General features: G+C 42.0%; 1 protein-coding gene across 6 annotated transcripts in view; it reads right to left on the bottom strand.

Moving 5' to 3' along the window:
* Positions 1–13,698, bottom strand: part of LOC141264079 (uncharacterized) — a 127,310-nt gene that overhangs the window by 102,540 nt on the left and 11,072 nt on the right. For 4 of the 6 annotated variants that reach the window (XM_073676422.1, XM_073676423.1, XM_073676424.1 and 1 more), the window contains exons 2-5: positions 13,087–13,156; positions 11,104–11,195; positions 8,002–8,065; positions 1,340–2,383 (exon numbers count right to left, since the gene is read on the bottom strand). In XM_073676422.1, coding sequence (XP_073532523.1) covers positions 1,340–2,383; positions 8,002–8,065; positions 11,104–11,195; positions 13,087–13,156 — 1,270 coding nt within the window. The remainder of the gene's footprint in view (positions 1–1,339; positions 2,384–8,001; positions 8,066–11,103; positions 11,196–13,086; positions 13,157–13,698) is intronic. The other 2 variants (XM_073676430.1, XM_073676432.1) reach the window with 1 other exon arrangement.

Genomic DNA, 13,698 nt, shown 5'->3' with positions numbered 1-13,698 from the left:
TAGGGATAATATTTTGTGGTAGACACAACGTTTTGTTCGTTTTTTATTGATTTTTTGAGGGAGGTGCAGTAACGATAAATCATCAACTTTGGTGTTTCAATTTCTTCTTTTTTACAACTCTACCATATGGACTAAAATTTTATAGTTTTTACATTTCTTTATTCTTAACTGAAAAATGGAGTGAGTGATTCAAATTTGTTACTTTTTTACTTTTACTAATATTTTCAAAAGCTTTTTTTTATTTTAAATGTCCCTTTTTTTCAGTTCATAAGGGTCTGTTAAGAAACCTAGTCTGGACTTCACAGGAGAATGAACATTTCCCTTCAACACAATAATAGCTAATGTCCTATCTATCTATCTTGCCCCCCACTTGTTACATCAACTTCACTGCAGTAGTCCTCACTAACACATCTGCATTGTCAGATCACTATGCAGCATGATCATAAAGTGATAAAGAATTCTGGAGAAACTCCTCGCATCCAATACACACTTCAATCTGAATGAAAACCGATGCCATTGGTAATAATAGTGCAAATAGAAGGGGGTCCGGGTTGGAAAGGTATACATAAAAACGTTAATGTTTTATTCCATTCAATTAAAAGGATTAAAAAATATCCATGATGGGAGGAGATGGAGTTACTTTGACGTGTTTCTGGCGTTACAGCCCTTAGTCACAGAGTTTAGCAGAAAGTTTTGGGATATCTTATTTAAAAGAAACAATCCCCAATCATAAAGATCGTAATTCATAACATATATGTGAAACAATTAAATGCATAAAACATACAAAAAAATAGCAAATTAATAACTACAGATGCATCAATACATAAATTCTAATATATGAGCATGGTATCATTTCTAAAATGCAGTTCTGTAGTGTCCAGTTTAATTTTCTCAACCGAAACCTTTTTCAATCTTTGTGATTGGATATTTTTGAATCCTTTTAATTGAATGGAATAAAGCATTAACTGTTTTATGTATAACTTTCCAATCCGGACCCTCTTCTTTTTGCACTATGTAGCATGATCAGGGCAGAACAGAACAGGGAAGCTACTGAGCATGTGAGTCCTCCATCCAAGGTGGACATATACTATCCACAGGAGAAACAGCAGGGAGCACCTCCACAGATGAGAATATGATTACAAAATGACACCTTCTATCACACTATATTATCTATCACACTATTTCTAATCACACTATTTGACAATATACTAATTCATGTATATTGTAAGTCCACTTCTTTTTACAGTTTTGAACAATATTTTCAATGCGACAAGTCCTTTGGAATCAATGTCTGTTTCTTTAAATACCAGTATAACAATAGTACTATTCCATGACTTACTTAAATTGTCCACATAATTTGCTTCACCCAAGTCTGATCCACCGTATAATGCTTTCTTACTAGGTGATGGCGTTTCTCCAACATCCTTCTTCCAGGCCACACAGTTTGGCAAGTCCCATGAGTCAGATGCTTGATAGACCGTATTATTAACCCATGCATCTTCTTTTGTGGCAATATGGTCAATGTTATTAAGTCCTTCAGATCTGTTTATGAAGCCTGCATCCAATGTGTCTGTAGGACAGCCCGCTGCTCCTGTGCCAGCAGAACTCATCACAAGGTTTATCTTTTCACATGCAATTTGATCCACATCTGCAGAATTCTCCTCACACAGATATTTTTCCAGCTCCCTGACATCAGGATAATTGTTGGTTGATAGTGACGTTTCAGTCTTGCTCATGTTTTCTCTTACTGTAACGTTCCCAGTGTAAAAAAGTGGCTGATGCTCCTCACCTCCTCTTGATGACAAGTGGCTTACGACAGAGCTTCTCTCCATACTTGGTAGACTTGATATTGGAGTATGAATTGCTTGGCTTAGTCTTGAAATCTGACCACCTAAAGACTCTACGCTATTTTTCCTCTCTTGGTTTCTGTCTGAAGCTAGGTCCTCTGCATTTTTGGTAAGAGCCGCTTGCAAGTCATCCTCCAACTCCTCTTTGAACTGTTGAAGGATGTCTTCTCTCCTGGCTGTGTTCAAATGGTCTTCAGGGTTGTCATCAGATGGAAGTATTAGTGATACACTATCAGTGTAATCTACCATAGTTTTCCCAGTGTTGTACTGTGCATTTTCATGGGCCTCTGAAGTCACTATTGGCTCGATCATTCGTTGTTTAAACTTTACAGCAAAGTCCTCTGTGCACACACTCTCCGCAGAGTTGGAATCGCTCTGGTATTCTTCCCCCAGTGTCTGTTCAGAGCCCAGTAGGTGGGACAGTCTCCATTTGTACTCATCTTTCTTACTGTCTGTATGTCTCCTGTGTTCTCTAGCATCAGAGGTAACGTCATCTTTAGCTTTATAAGAACTGACTTCATGCAGTTGCTGTTTATCTGCATAAAAGACGGAGAGGGTATAAGATAACATTGCTACTGTTGTTATAGCTCCTCCGTGTACTATCCCAATGGTCTTAGGAGTCAAGGCATTACTACATGAGGCACATGAAAATGCACAAACTAAATTCTATTTGTAGTACATATAGATTTTCTTGAATGGCTACATCAATAATCTCATAATGCAATCACATGAGATATATTTGGTGAGGTAGCCATAGCACAGATTAAAGGGGTTTTTCACCTCTAAACAGTTTAACCCCATTGGATTGCTATAATTAAAGTAATCAAATCAACTGGACTCACCATGCCCTCCTCTAGCAGTGGCTCACCAATGCTCCTCAGATGTTGCTGGGGTGGTATCACAGTTACACTGCATATAACCACAGTAGCCAATCAGTGAACTTGGCAGCTCTGTCTATGTAGATGGCAAGACCCGCTGAAAGCAGTGATTGGCTGCAGTGGTCACGTGTGCTGTAGATATGATGTCAGTGAAGCAGCATGTAAACAATACATGGGAGCAGTGGCGGAGAGGCAACATAGGAACAGTTGATTTTATATTTTTAACTACAGCGAGCTGATTGGGTGAAAATAACTCACAGATGGAAAACTCCTTTAAAGTTTGCACTAAATACAATTCTGAACTGCGCAAAGCCTCTTGTATGGACATCATTACTAAGTGATTCTTATGTTGATGGAATGGGATAGTACTTTACTGCAGGCTTTATAAATATCCCAATAGTCTACGTAAGCTACATTCCTAAAAGCATACTTAAAGGGGAAGTTCATTTCTAAGAACACTCCCCTAGTAGGATGACAGGTGAAGAAATGGGTTGTGTTTCCACATCTTTCCAGAGGTGATTGGATCCTAATAGCAAAAACATGAGCACATACAAAATCTTGTGTTTTTCTTTTTTAAAGGCTTAAGGAGAATCTGTCAGCAGTTTTGCCTATGTAACCTGAGGGCAGCATGAAGTAGGGGCTAAGACATTGATTTCAGCGATGTGTTATTTATTAGGCTGTGTGCTGTTGTTTCAATACCTTGAGTGTTTTATCAGCAGAAGATTATTACTGCGAGACTAGATGCCCTGTGCATTCTGATCCAACCCCACCCCCAGCACTGATGAACAGCTGTCAATATATAGTGTACATAGAAAGCTGCTAATCAGGGGTGTGGGCGAGGTTAGCTTTCTTAGATCTGCCACATCTATAAACTATGATTATGTCACAATTGCTGCACCCAGTAAACAAAGTGATACATCATTGCTGTAATCAGGGTCTCTGTCTCTACATTATGCTGCCCTCAGATGAGGTAGCAAAAACCTGGTGACAGATTCCCTTTAAAATTATTAAATAAGAGTAAAAAAATAAAACTGCCACCAATGAATGTTAGAAAGAAATTAAAAAAAAAAAAAACATTCCCCACAGATCCAGGACCAATGCATCAGTTGCATAAGACATCAGTAAGTAAAAGTGATGACTGAAGCTACTGAATGGTTGTGATAGTCATACCACATATCATCACATCAGGAAAATAAAGTGGTGGGGGAAGGGACAACAAGGACTTTGTACTATTTTTCTGTTTTATAACATTTTCTTTGCTGTTACATTTTTTTTACAATGTCCTTAAAGGGAACCTGTCATGTCTTATCTACTATGTAAACTGCCCCCATTGTGTTGTTAGTGATGCAATGTGCATCACTAACATGTTTTTTTCAATAAAATTGGTACAAATATAATGAGTTTATAACATTTTATATATACTTATAATCCTACCTGCTCATTCTGTCATAGGGGTGTGAATCTTGCTCCCGGAGAGCGATGAAGCCAGTGTAGGACACTTGCGCAGTATGAGATGGCCAGGCAGTAAAGCTTGTAGCGCTGGGAGCCGCATGTGCTGTGATGAGAGGCTCCGGCCGCACACAGTGAAGCTGGGAACTTCACTGCGCCAGGAGCCGTTTACATAGTAGATAAGACATGACAGGTTCCCTTTAAGGGGTTTTTCTCACTAAATACATTTTTCCGGTCTACAGGCAAAAAAATGTATGATTACTGGAAGTTTGGAAATTGAACCCCCATAGATCTTGAGAATATGGGTCTTAAAGTCCTGCATGTTAATGGAACTGTAGTGCACATGTGTGACTGCTCCATTCACTTCTATGGAACTAGGGGAGATAGCCGATTTTGTCACTCTCTTAGATTTGAACATAGTGGTGATTATGCATGTGTGTGGACTCCAGTGATCAGACATTTCTCCCTTATCCTGTGAAAACATTTTTTAGTGTACAAAAGACAATGAGAAACACAAGCTTTTGTATGTATCCACTTTTTTATTTATACAATTTTTCTGCAGCGAGGTAGGAGCCATAAGACCGACTGCACATTCTGCCATTATATGTCATAAACTCTAATAAAGGAGTTTATTAAGACAAGCAGTGATATTAATACAGACAGTGAGAAAGATGAGAACCACCTAACTGTTAATAAAGGGTTAAAGCACTACTCCAGCAGGCTTTTTATTGCAGCGCTGGAGTGGTGCTTCTAATGCAAGGTCTCTGACCGGAGTACTATACTCACCTGCCGCCATCTTCACCTTCTATCACAGCCGCCCGGTCGGTCTCCAGCAGTTTGTGACCTGACGGCAAACACTGGAGCGAGCCGTCGGTCACTTTTCAATGCAAGTCTCTGAGAGTCTCGTCACAAGATGGCGCCGTGAGATCGGAGCGACGCTGAAAAAAGGTGAAGACGGTGGCTTGTGAATATAAGTAGGGGCAGGGACCTTAGGTTAGTAGCACCATTCCAGCATGGAAATAAGAAAAACGCTGGAGTGGTGCTTTAAGTGGTTGGAGGAATTGCACTGCGCAAAGGCACTTGATCTTTTATTTATTAAAGGGGTTGCCCAGGACGTAATAACACAAGTCCTATTCATAGAATGACTTATGGGTCCTCAATATAAGATGTTTGGGGGTACAGCACCCAGCATCCCCATTGATCAGCTGAAAAGTGCAGATCTGTACATTGGTGAGAACTGCGGTTTATCTCTATATTTCCATTCCAGTGGAGGTTAAAAAAGTGGAAAAGAATGGTAGACAATAAGAAATGAATCAAGCGCAATTTACTTGCTATTTCTATCTACCTCCATTCACCTCCTATCATTACTTTACCATCGTTTTGTCTATTGCTTGTTGTCACCGCTGCTGTCTGACTGCGCACATCAGTCCTGTCGAGCTTACAATGCGGCCCGATGGGATCTCTTTGTATGCCAGTGCTGCAAACCCAGGAGCAGCCCGACCGTGCGGGCCACCAGCCCCCAGCGAGCCATCAGGCCAGCAATGCAAGGATGCTGCAGTCTGGACCTGTCATTCCTCACATCCTGAAACATGATGCTGACAGCAACCGAAGGACAAATCATTGAAAATGTTAAAAAAGGGCCACTAGATGGCAGACAAGAGGCAATACTGACACATAACAGGCTTCATAGGGTCCTGTAATAAGGTACAGCATACATTTACATAATGGCAATTAATTCTCTTCCGCTTTCTTTTATTACAAAAGATAATTTACATACTGGATCATCTCAGATTTCACTTAATACAATTTGCAGTCAAATTACACTATTAGATACATTTAATTAAGCCTAGGTAACTTTGTCCAATTTCTGGAAAAAAAATTTAAAAAGCCACAAGTGTTATAGAATAACAAAATAAATAAACACATTGCTCGCCTCTTCTATCCCCTGCCGCTCCAGCACAGACGCTCCGTCGGTCCCTGATGCACTTTGTTTAGAATCTAGCAGCAAGTGACCGCTGTAGCAACTCAGTGGCCCTAGTGATCACATGCCATACTGAATGGCTACAGGGATAACATGCTGGCAACTTATAAACAAAGACAGTCAGAGACCACCAGAGCATTAGGGCTAGGGATAGAAGAGGGGTGTCATTTTTTTTTTTTTAACATTTGTGGCTTTTTGTATTTTTTCCAGCAATTGTGGAACCAAATATTATTATGATTAATGTGAATTTCTGCAATTTGGCCATAAGAAATCACTATTTAGCTATGCCCATATTGTGGCAGCGCAGATGATGGAATTGTATACAGCATTAAAGCAACATTTCATGTGAAGAGGGAATGTGTGCAGCAGAGGAAGGGGCATTTCTCTGTTTCTGGGTTGAAAACTGGAATAAAGCCTGGTTATTGGTGATAGAGGAGGGAGGACGACTCTCATTTGACACATCTATGTCTGGAGCTGTCTATTTAACCCCAATAGGGGAAGGCTGTGGAGGCTCCTTTAAGAAAATAAAGGTAAACTTAGAACATGGCTCCCAACTACAGGAACGGGCTGTGCTAAGGCTCATAAGAGCTATCAGAACCATGAAAAATAATATGGACACAATGATATGTCTGATGTGGCTGGTGGAAGGCCGTATATCTGTGAAGCTATGGAGGGGTTGCTGTGTTATGTTAGTGGCTAGGCGGCCAGGGATGTATTTGTCCTGCGATGAACATGAAGATTTCAATACAGATTGATCTGGCATAGATTTAGAGGTGAATTCACACTGACGCATTTTAAGTCTGCCTAGTTTACATGTGCAGTGTCTAACAGTGAGACATCCTTAGGAAACCCTCCCCAGTATTGTGAACCTGGTCTATGTCAGACAGGATCATCCTTTCCAACTTGCTGACGTTTTGACATTAGTACAGACTTCTAACACTTCTACTCCGTAGCTCTTACGTAATGACAGCGCTCCCTTTTCTCCCAACTAGTGATCCTGAGCAAGTACATGTTTTAATGTGCAGTAATATCAGCATGTCAGCACGCCTCCAAACAGTGGCACTTTTATTTTTGAGCTTACTATTGTACTTTCTCTTTAATTACTCAGTTTTATAGTTCGATGTTAGCTATGTGATCATCACGTGACTATTACAGATTCTCAAGCCCTATATACCCCTTGTCTGCTAAGCCCATAATGACTTATTTACAGCCTTAGGCTAGAGTCACACGAATGTATATTCTCTCATCCAACAAAATCTGTCCCATTAAAGTAATCACACTCTGAACATAGTGTGTTCCAAATTTCTTGCATGAGGAGAAGATGGTAAAAAAAAATTCTCCATCTTCTCCATTTTGTCAGTCTGTGAAAATCAGTATGCACTCATAAGTGATCTGAGTGCAGTCCGATGTTCCCACAAACTCATTGACTTGCAAAGCCGAGTGCGATCTGATAATCGGATGCAAATCAGGCATGTTGCAATTTTTTATATGGGACACGTGCACGGCCCCATAGAATAACATTGGTCCCAGTGCAATCCGATGTTTTGTTGAATTGCACTAAGACCTAAAATAGGGTCATCTGCACGAGGCCTTATGTATCCTGATTTGGACCCCCTCCCACATAACTACTAAATTTAGAATAATCATGATTTCAATACAAAATTACACGTTTTACTCAATCTGTTCCCACAAACCTATATATCTGCTCAGCTTCTTCTGCGCATGTACAATTTGACAGATTCCCTTTAAACTCAAATTTAAAGAGGCAGGACAGACTCATAGATTGTGACATTAATATATACCATGCTTTTCTGTCTTTGGTGGGCTGGACATACTTAGGTCTTACCTGTTGCACATGTGTCTTTAGTGTTGTCACCATTTCTCAGAGAACTCTTGAAATTGGGTTGTGACTGAAAAGCAAACAAACAGGAATGGGTTTCTCTCTGGGGGATGATCAGAAAATCACTAAATACAGATGATGTCATTACACATTACACAGGCAAACCGCAGCCTGGATGTCTTACTGAAGCCCCATTTGTACGATACTTATCTATTTGAGCAGATGAGCTCCACGTCCTGTCTAAAGGTTTTAGTCTATTAGGTTCTGTTCAAATTAGCATCACAGCTTCTGAATAGACTCATTTGACTACATGAACAGATAATTTCCACTATATGAATAATTCTTCCCTTTCACTATCCCACAATTACTGATCATTACGATACTAGCGTGCCAATGGTGACCTGATGGACGATTTGCTAATTTGAAGTAAAAGTGGTTTGTTTTGATCAGATAAAAGAAGAGTAACATCCCGATCAAATCAAATGTCCAGATATTGATTTTGTTTTCGGTTTGGTCTAATTTTTGGATATTAGTAAAAGGGTTCGCTCACACTGGAGTATGACTCAGTCGAGTTTATCAGATTGCACTCGGCCCAGTGTTATAATGTGGGGCAGTGCCAATCTGAGATTATTTTCTCATGCCGGTTCAGCATAAGAAAACAATTGTAGCATGCTACGGGTACATCCGATATTCAGATCACGTGCACCCATACAAGTCTATGGGTGCATGTGAAACAGAAAACTGCACTCAGATGTTATCAGAGTGCAGTCCGATGTACGTACACAGACATAATGGAGAAGATGGAGAAATTAAGTTCTCCATCTTCTCCGCGCCTGTGACACGATTCTCTCATGTGAGAGAATCGGCTCACACTAAGGTGATAATCTCTGACAGAGTTTGAGCCAAGTGTCAGTAGCATAATGGGCCTGATTCTCTAGCATGAGAGAACATAGGCCAATGAGTGAACCCTTAATCTGTATTACTTATTTAAGGTAACAAAAGAAGAAAGAAAAGAATAAGAAAAGTTGATGATATGGAGTAAGTGCACAAGCAACAATTAGTGAGCCTTCGGATCCGCTAGATTAACGATGGGCAATTAGTTTTTCTGAAGGGCCACGAGAGACCGTGACTGCTGTGAAGAGCTGAACCAATAGGCTTAAATTAATTATGTTCAATATTAATAGTAACATATTAATTACAATTTTATATTAATATTAATTGTATCACGTAATATTGAACAGAAGTTAGTATGCACACACCACTCTATATGCACTGAGATCCCCCACGCAGCCCCCTATGCCTGTATGAAATCACACACAGTCCCCTATATAGTGTGACTCCCCCCACAGTACCCCCATATACAGACATACACACATTCAAACAGAAAAAAAACACTCACTTTGCTCCCGTTCCCCCGGCGCTCCACTCTGGTCTTCGCTGTATGCACTGACGCACTTCTCAGGAGACACGATTTAGTGATGGCAGCTCCCTCCTCCACCATTATACTCATCGCTACTTACCTCCTGAGGATGCAGATAGCGGTGATATCAGTACGCCAGGCGGGGGAGGGCGGCCTCATGGGGCAGCCCATGGGCCAGTGTTTTCAGACCCTCAGCTTTATCAGTCCGTTGGCTGAACTGGAACAGCCAGAGGGCCGGATGTGGCCGCACTTTGCCCAGGTCTGCTCTAAACTGAAACCACGACTAGACTAATAAATCTTCATTTTATAGCCTGCAGTCAGGTGGGCTTTCCTAATTATTGGGCAGGGGGCTCATACAGCGCTATGTCTGATCAATGAGAGAACTGTATGGCTGTTCATAGCCACACAGTTCTCACTCGCCCTACCTGGCACTGATCTGTATGGTCGGTGCAGGAGAAACTGAGCTTTCTGTCATGGAAAGAACTATGCTGTGATTGATAGCCATGCAATCTCTTTCTCTTAGCCCGACAATGATCTGTATGATCAGTGCAGGGCAGGAAGGGAAGCCGAGTGCGATTGATACAAGCCGTTTTGCTCTCTGACTTAACACATCGTTAGAGCCTGGGGATGTAAGTAAATCACCAGACCATCATGCTGGTTGCCTACTGTCTCGAGATCCTACTGGCATGTCATTTTCAGGCTACGGTCACACTAGAATTGGTGCACGTGTTTTTATTATGCTTTTTCTCTGATTTTCCCACTTCTGGTTTTGGCTTACAAATACTGATGTAAAATACTGATCAAATACTAATGTGTGAACGTGGCCTTAGTGCTTTACTCTTCTACTGAGCTCCTCATTTGCATTGGGAGTGAGGGAGGAGCAATGTTAGCAAGTAAGCGACTGTAACACAGGCACTGTGGAAGGTGATTTTGCTGGGGTATGATACCGTGGGCCCCTCCAAATAACTGGGCAGCTAAAAATACCATATATCTTTACTGCAACAGAGTATCAGCATGTTAAGCTGGCCACATTTAGGATTATTGGCTGCAGAGTTGAATAAAACATCTTTTCCATATTTAATTTCACAATTCCGTTGCGAGATATTTGCTTGTAAAGTTTAGGTTATAATTTATGCTAAGTCTGGAGAGAAGTTAAAATATAAAAACTATGTTTTTACTCAGCTCTGCAGACACTGTTCCATGATGTGGCCAGCTTAACATGCTCAAACTGGTGAAAGGTCCTCTTTAAAGGGGTTGTCCACTACTCAGACAACCCCTTCTCAATCCGCTTGTGCCCACTTGTTTTAAATAAAAACACTTATACTCACCTCCAGTGCCGGCGCCATTCCTGTGGTGTCAGCACTGTCTCTCCTGGCGATCGTGTAACAGTGTGACAGGGGCCGCCTCACACTCCCCGCATTTGGACAAATCCCTTCCTCCGAATGTATGTGATGCGTCCAAAAGCGGGGTGGAGGTGAGAGTGAAGCAGCCGCTGATTGGCTGCAGGGTTTGAGTGACGTCACACCGTTACGTGACCACCTGTAGAGACAGTGCCGACACAGCAGGAATGGCGCCGGCACTCTAGGTGAGTATAAGTGTTATTATTTTAAAAGGGGGGAAACATACAGATTGCGAAGGGGTTGTCACATTACAATTGTCCTGTCTGTATTTCCCTTCTGCATTCATACCTGAAGTTGGTCAAGTTGTTCATCCAATGCGTCCAACAGGTAATCACAATGATCCCGATGTCTATCCTCAGACAGACGGGGCATCTGGAGATCTGGAAAAGTTACAAACATTGAATGGCCCAGATATTAGTAAATTGTAGTCAATAATCTGCTAAACATTATCAAATGTGATCAGTTTTATAAATTCTATATATCTTCATGAGCAAATAAAAAGCAATCATGGTCGTAATCTAGGGATTCATGTATCAGAAAAAGTGAAACATGGACTCCGGAGGATTTTCATTGGGACCTTGCTGATACACGAAAACACCGGATGGAGGCAAAACATTGCCAAGAGAGCTCCCAGCATAAGGACTCGGGTACATGGTAGTATTACATGGCGGCATTACATGGCGGTATTACATGGCGGCATTACAGCTCTGTTTTGCATTGATCAGACAAGAAGAAAAAATGTGCCATGTTCCATATATGCCACATATATGTATTCCCATGAAATATGATTCTAGAGAAGGATATCTTTGCACAAAAGGCATCCAATGTAGTCAGAATTTGGGAGCAGAACCTCCTCTGTGCATTGCCAGACATGGTCTATGCCCACTGCTCTGCCATGTGTATGAGCCCTTATAGACGTGGTCTATGCCCACTGCTCTGCCATGTGTATGAGCCCTTATAGACGTGGTCTATCCCCACTGCTCTGCCATGTGTATGAGCCCTTACAGACGTGGTCTATCCCCACTGCTCTGCCATGTGTATGAGCCATTACGGACATGGTCTATGCCCACTCCTCTGCCATGTGTATGAGCCCTTACAGACGTGGTCTATACCCACTGCTTTACCATGTGTATGAGCCCTTACAGACCTGGCCTACGCCTACTGCTGTGCCATATGTTTGAGTCCTTACAGGCATGGTCTATACCCACTGCTCTGCCATGTATATGAGCCCTTATAGATGTGGTCTATGCCCACTACTCTGCCATGTGTATGAGCCCTTACATATGTGGTCTATGCCCACTGCTCTGCCATGTGTATGAGCCCTTACAGACACGGTCTATGGTCACTACTCTGCCATGTGTATGAGCCCGTACAGACACGGTCTATGGTCACTACTCTGCCATGTGTATGAGCCCTTACAGACACGGTCTATGGTCACTACTCTGCCATGTGTATGAGCCCTTACAGACACGGTCTATGGTCACTACTCTTCCATGTGTATGAGCCCTTATAGACGTGGTCTATGCCCACTACTCTGCCATGTGTATGAGCCCTTATAGACGTGGTCTATGCCCACTACTCTGCCATGTGTATGAGCCCTTACAGACACGGTCTATGGTCACTACTCTGCCATGTGTATGAGCCCTTACAGACATGGTCTATGGTCACTACTCTTCCATGTGTATGAGCCCTTACAGACACGGTCTATGGTCACTACTCTGCCATGTGTATGAGCCCTTACAGACACGGTCTATGGTCACTACTCTTCCATGTGTATGAGCCCTTACAGACACGGTCTATGGTCACTACTCTGCCATGTGTATGAGCCCTTATAGACGTGGTCTATGCCCACTACTCTGCCATGTGTATGAGCCCTTACAGACACGGTCTATGGTCACTACTCTGCCATGTGTATGAGCCCTTACAGACACGGTCTATGGTCACTACTCTGCCATGTGTATGAGCCCTTACAGACACGGTCTATGGTCACTACTCTGCCATGTGTATGAGCCCTTACAGACATGGTCTATGGTCACTACTCTTCCATGTGTATGAGCCCTTACAGACACGGTCTATGGTCACTACTCTGCCATGTGTATGAGCCCTTACAGACATGGTCTATGGTCACTACTCTTCCATGTGTATGAGCCCTTACATATGTGGTCTTTGCACACTGCTGTAAGGACTCTAACACATGGCAGGTTGTCTTTATTAGGTAGAAATAACAATGTGAATTACAATCTAAATATTTATTGTTAATAAGGTCCTTACTTATTCCAATATCTGCTGCTGAATCCTCAAAATCTGTATGTTTTTCTCGCCCAGTATCCGTCATATTGTGCTAAGGAAACAAAAAAGTATATAAGATATAATGCAAATCTGCTTCTTCTTGCTTGTACATCAAAGAAGGACAGAATGGAGATTCCTATCTCCAGGGGTTTGGTGGAGAAATGCCTATACGTTAGCCTCTTACTTGCTTCACCAGACAGTGATTATAGCTCAGGACTGTGCTGTATAATATTTTTTCGAAATCGCTCTATTAGTGATTTTTGCTCATAACCAGCGGAACGGACTGACAAAGCCTGCGCTATGGGGTGGAACAAACTTGCCAGCATCTTGCTGGTCGCCCTTACCCACCGTCTTCAGTGCGGCAGCGAGTGCTGTAAGGTCCTGTGACGCTCGCTCCCGCACTCAAGACGGCCGCCTGACAGCAGGACAAGCACGCCGCTTAGATTGGTGTAGCAGCAGCACAGACTTCTAGCGGTCCGTACTGCTGGTCATCGGCAATAATCGCTAGTAGAGTGATTTAGAAAAATAATTATACTCCAGAGTCCTGAACTATAATCATTTTCTTATTAAGGTACGCTTTAATTTTGTAACCTG

This window comes from Phyllobates terribilis, unplaced genomic scaffold, assembly GCF_046119375.1.
Source record: "Phyllobates terribilis strain yellow unplaced genomic scaffold, ASM4611937v1 Scaffold_1__5_contigs__length_1240528914, whole genome shotgun sequence".
In the NCBI taxonomy this organism is placed as follows: Eukaryota; Metazoa; Chordata; class Amphibia; order Anura; family Dendrobatidae; genus Phyllobates; species Phyllobates terribilis.
Note: the sequence above shows the minus strand (reverse complement) of the source record. Positions and strands in the feature narration are given on the sequence as shown.